A 6,000-nucleotide genomic window follows, 5' to 3' on the forward strand; every position below is an offset into this window, starting at 1 on the left:
AAGCAGTTACTTGCCTTAAGCACCATGTCAGCTTACTATTCATATTGACTTTTTGTTCTAATTTCAACTTGTCTAAGAGGTTTGACTGTAATTGTTATTTATTTTACACTGCTGTAAAAGCTGCTACAGTGTGAAAGCCACAACAGATACAAATTAGCCAATGTACAATTTTCACTAGAACTATTCCCTTGACATTAAAGTCTGTCATTAAAATAAATGGAAATGAAACATTTGCAAGAAGCCACACTTTTCAATGGAAATGAAAATAATGTAAGGAATAGGCTGGGTTTTTTTTACCAAGATTGAGTTGTTGCCTTTAAATAGAATTTATACAGTCTTCAGTGAAAGCTTGATAACTGGAATGAACCATTTGCATGTATGTTACACTTCTGTGTTCATATAGAAAACAAGAACATACTGGTGTCAAAAATTGGTGTTGGTTTTGGTTAAAATAGCTATCTTGTTGGGGTATGAATTTTTGGATTCCAAAAATGACAATGTTTTACTACCTGTATGTTAGTACATGGCATCAGTTGTAACAACTTCTTGACACACTTCATGAAGCTTGATAGCCAGACTGGGTGAATGTTCTTCACAATGATATGGCTTAAGGTTATAATACTATATTTAAAGTCATTTATATGGAAGAAGTTAGTCAGGATTCTATCATTACTTTAAAACAGGTCCATCATGTATTGGGTAAAAGCTGGAAAAGATTATTTGCCTTATTTATTTTTATTTATTGTAATAACATCCTTTTTTCTAATGAATTGATTGTATTGGAAGAGGTCTTACAGGGACATTTAAAGTGAAGAATAAATTGACATGAATTTATGTATGCACAGAATACTTGAAGCTGAAAGAAATTGGGATGGAAGAACTGGCATGGACAAATGGATTCATCAATATGCAAACTGACTATGGAAATAACTAATAAATATTCGTTATATCTCAGCAAGTGTTATGAAATATTACAATAAATGAAGATAATTCTGGCAGTATTTCAGGTTTTAGTTAAGACAACAAGATGAGCACAGACATTGGAGCACTGGAGAAACAGTATGCCAAACTGCGTCGAAAACAGCACCATGCTTGTGTTGTTATTTCAGGTATGTACTAATAATCACTTTCTATTCTAACATTTTGACAATTTTCATATTTTTCAATCATGCAAATCTGCATTGTAAGAAAATTCAGGTCAAAAAAAATTATACAAAATCAGGAATGAATAATTATAGATATGCATGTAATATGTAAAGAATAGAAAATGTATAATGTAACTGTTCAAAAGAAATAATTTCTTAACCATAAAACTTATGTAAAAAAGTAGTCTCTAAACCAGTTCATGCATAAAAAGTAATCTCTAAGCCAAGTCCAATATAAATGCTAATTACAATACAATAATTTATTGCATAAAATATCGTGTTAGTCAGAGAACATGTACAAGATTACCGACTTGAGGGCGTACCATATGTTACATTCAGTAATTTTATCCTTGTCAGGCATCAAACCTGTACGAGCTGACACAGATATGAAATTGGAGAAAGACAATCCTAGAAGTCCAAACACAGTGAAAATGCCAGGAGATGAGGACCATCAAGTTGAGGGTTCTGTAGCCATGCTAACCCTATCTGTTCCCTTGGAAACAGAAAAAAGCCACAAAGACCTCACAGACCCTATTTCTCCCACAGTAAGGCATTTCAGTTACCCTTTGTTTGAATCTATAATCAGATCATCGTTTTACAAAGAAGAACGTTTTAAGTCTATAAGGATAATTACAAAAACAAGAGCTGTCCGTAAGACAGCACGCTCGACTTTTCTCAGTGCTTGACTCTTGAATTAAAGCTTTGTCAGTAAAAACTTTATAAAACTTTTACCAAAAAATTCTAAGTTAAAAAGGGGTATAACTCCGTCAAAATTCAAATCAGAATTATGGTGATTGTTTCTCCTGGTGTAGACTTTGATAGTAAATAACTACTTTAAGTCCCAAATCAATAGCATTGATAGAACAGAGATATTTGACTTCATCAAAAACTTTACTTGATGCCGACGCCGGGGTGAGTGCAATAGATCTACTTTTTCTTCGAAAAATCGAGCTAAAAAACTGGTAACTAACTATTCATACCTTTGGAACAGTACCAGATTCTGTAATAAACTAAATTTTGATGGATTAATGGGTACTGATACTGTTGTAACTCATTATATAACCGATAACAGTTTACTTAGCCCCAAAATTGTAGAAATACAAACTATTTTGTAGAAGAGCAAGGTTTTTTAAAACTTTAGAGAAACTACAGCTTATTATACTTTCTGTTTCAGATTTTTGGAGATGCCAAGTGTTTTTTTGTCCAAAGTCTCAAAAAGAAGAAAACAAAAGAAAAACATCTTGCAAAACATTCCAAAAGATCTGATAAACATGATAACAAAATAAATGCAGATCATTCTGATACCATTGAAGACGGTGCAGATAGTAAACCATATCATAACAAATCAGCAGCAAACAATTCTAATAAGAAAGGTAAACAAGTTTGTTTCAGTGATGAAATAAAAGCTGCTAATGAATCTCAACCAGAAGGCAAAACTTCAGAGGAAAACAACATTCAGGATGGGGAGATTGGCACAGAGGATGACAATGAAACTGAAGATCACGAAATAGAAAATCATTCTGAAAATTATAAAGGTGTTTCACTAGGAAATGATACCTTAACTGAAGAAACTTGTTTGAATGATGCCAGTAAGGAAAATGGTCATACTGAAAGTAAAGTTGATACAGAATTTTGGGACACTGAAATTAATGCATGTCTCAATGATATAGAAACTGAGCATAAACTACTGGATAATGTTGAACAAACTGAAGAAGCCTCTGGTTGTGACATAAATGGCACTATACAGAATAAGAAAATAGAAGCACAGACCAAGCTTTCAGATAAGAACAAAGTGAAAGATGATTCTATAGATGCATCAACTGAACACCATCCAGACATTCTACAACCATCTCAATATCAAGTGTTCAGAAATCAAGCTGTTAAATACTCCAAACAGTATTATCCTTCCAGTCATAAATCACACAAAAAACAGAGAACACACTCGGAAAGTGTTGGAAATACAAACAAGCAGAGCATTTACCAGCATTTCACAATGACAAAACGGCAGCTGAGTCTAGATTCAGCATTTAGTTGTGAAAGTAATACGACTACGCCAACAAAAACTTTAGAATTTCCTTTCCCAGTGCATTCAGTCAACGAGCACAAGATAAAGGCTGGTATGAAACTTGGTCTCTATGACCAAAAGGCTCTAGAGAAACTGGAAAAAACTAGAAAAATACCAAAGACTAAATTGCCAAATCTAACATTTGATTGATGCACATTGCTTATGAATTGGAGACCTGTAGCATAGGGTTCATATATGTTTTATTAATATACAGAAACTACATTTGAAAGTATTGTCACTATAGAAAATGAATGAAACAAAAAACAGTTTATGAACTAATAATGGTTCAAGGCAGGTTTAATTGCATTCTATGCTTCCAAAGGATCTGTCATATCTATAGATTGTATTGCTTGGTGTAGATTTAAACTATTTCTTAACATTATTTCAATAATTTAACAACAGTCACTTGAAAATATGTGTTGAATAAAATCCAGTTACTTGCTGTTGTAGAATCAAAATGATTAGTTGCAAATGGTCTGTTATAACTGTCTTTTCGAACATTTAAAATTTTAAATACTTTAGAGTTAAAATTTTGCATCAGTCTCCTTTTTTATGAATATGAAAAAGCAATCTTTGGAAGGCTTTGATTATGGCTGTTAATGATTGAAATTTTTTAACTGACAACCTTGCTGATACCGTAATAATATGCTATCTATATATCTACTGCCAGTTATCCCAAAAATTATATATACAGTTTATGTAAACTATATGAAGCTTTGAAAACCTTTCTAAAAAGTTTCTTGCACTGTAAATACCAGACACTATATTTTTGATTACACTATATTATATTAAGAATATACTAAAAGTATTAAATAATGGATATATTTCAGTACCACCTCTTTAGTTTTTTCTTTTAGCTCACCTGAGCACAAAGTGCTCATGGTGAGCTACTGTGATCACGCCGTGTTTGTCATCTGCCGTGCATGCTTGCCTCCATCATCAACAGTTTTTTTTAAACGACACCTTCTCCAAAAGCACTGAATGGATTTTGATGAAACTTTGCCTGGTGTTCAAAAATGGCCATGCCCTTGTGTGTGATATATATATATAATACAGGCTAATATAAAAGAAACTTTGAATACCTTCTTCTCTGAATCTATCATAGCTAGAGTCTTGCTATTTATATAAACCTAACTCTGTACCTGTACCATAAGCCTTTCTCACAGGTTAGCGCTTTATGGTCAATGACCTTCTTATTTTTCCTTTGATATTCCGAAATTAACACCAAATTGTCAATATCACCACTAAAATGATAAAACAATGTAAAATAACAGCTCTAGCTTGGGTCAAGGATATGTTTTAGAAAAATGTTAGGGGACCTCCCTAGCAGAGTGGTTAAGGTAGCTAAATTTGAATCACTTGCCCGTCACCAATGTGGGTTGTGGGTTGGAAACCTCACTGGAGGTGTTGAATATTCATGTGAGGAAGTCATCCTGCTTAAATTTACAAGTTTTCTGATCCTGGATCATAAGATTCTAAATTCTCAGCAGTTACAAATTATAGTACTGGTCTGGAACCAGTAGATGGAAAGAATTAATACGTTTTTCGTTCAGTTTTTTTCTTGGAAATCATTTTTTACATAAACAAAACTCACACAGAATAAACTAATTACATCAGTAAAAGTCATCATTTCTAATTCTGTGTTGCCAAGGGGCTGGAATAGGGCCAGTTAAGAGTAGCACTGTTTTTAAACCAGCCTTCAGTAAAATATTTTTTTGTATAGACTGTTGCGAGATAAAAACTGATATATTTTTATGCTTCTCTAACTTCTAATTTTTTTTCAGCAATGCGTATTAAAGAAGCAGACAGTCAAAAGCATCTAAAAATGCTGTAAAAGCCAGTTTTAATACTATAAATAAAAATTTGTCTAACATAATTTTTTGTTTATTCAAATAGATATAGTATTATTTACAGCATAAAAATCATTTGCCCTACATCAATAGAATATACTTTATATATCATTGCAAATGCTTTCTACTGCTGTTCAATATAACAAAGCGACTACTGCATTTGAAGTTTCGGTCAGCAGTCTCCTGATGAAGGTCAATTCAGAGGTGGGCTTGATACATGTAACACAGAGCTGTCCCAATCACGTGACTGGTACACCGAAATGTGCCAGGATATTTCAATTGGGCAATTCATCATGTACCCCAGGTTACTGAACTGATGCGATCCCATCTAGCCCAACTGAAATGTGTGCAAATCTGGTGAACAGGGTGCACAATCTGTGTACACAATGGAGCCTACCTAATAGTCATTTACCTACGTGAATAATTTTAATCACTGACCTCTTAAAAGATAGTTGTAGAATATCAATAAATAAATGTTGTCATCATTTGATTATCTCTACCCATATTAGTACCTGTGACAGAAAGTTCAAAATGTTGCACATAAGCATTGTTGTCTCTATACCCTCATGGGCTGGAAAATTTGTTCAAATCACAGTTCAAAGAGATCAATGTTAAAACGAAGCTGTTATTACACTTGTTCAACTAGGGCATGTACTATATTCAATCAAATTAATATCTTCTATCTTCACAACTTTCCTGTATTTATGATCGTTACAACAGTATTGTTGTTTGTTTGTTTACATTTAATCAACAATTATGAGCAGATGTTTTAATTACAAATAAATATCCATTTTTTCTTCACCGAGATGGGATAACTGATTGAATAAGCAGTATAGGTCTCCGAAACAACAAGTGATTAAATTACTGCAGATATATACTTATATATATTAAAAAACAAGAGCTAAGAGACCATTTTTCTTCAATGTTACATTCAGGTTGT

The 6,000-nt window shown here is 32.9% G+C and overlaps 1 protein-coding gene across 9 annotated transcripts in view; it reads left to right on the forward strand.

Moving 5' to 3' along the window:
* The window catches only part of LOC128548041 (uncharacterized), a 22,656-nt gene extending 18,614 nt beyond the window's left edge, over positions 1–4,042 (forward strand). For 5 of the 9 annotated variants that reach the window (XM_053522324.1, XM_053522322.1, XM_053522325.1 and 2 more), the window contains exons 2-4: positions 1,000–1,109; positions 1,503–1,690; positions 2,320–4,042. In XM_053522324.1, coding sequence (XP_053378299.1) covers positions 1,028–1,109; positions 1,503–1,690; positions 2,320–3,360 — 1,311 coding nt within the window. In that variant the 5' untranslated portion in view covers positions 1,000–1,027 and the 3' untranslated portion in view covers positions 3,361–4,042. The remainder of the gene's footprint in view (positions 1–999; positions 1,110–1,502; positions 1,691–2,319) is intronic. The other 4 variants (XM_053522327.1, XM_053522326.1, XM_053522329.1 and 1 more) reach the window with 2 other exon arrangements.
* Positions 4,043–6,000: the final 1,958 nt, after the last annotated feature.

The sequence above is a fragment of the Mercenaria mercenaria genome, chromosome 13, assembly GCF_021730395.1.
Source record: "Mercenaria mercenaria strain notata chromosome 13, MADL_Memer_1, whole genome shotgun sequence".
NCBI classification, from domain to species: Eukaryota; Metazoa; Mollusca; class Bivalvia; order Venerida; family Veneridae; genus Mercenaria; species Mercenaria mercenaria.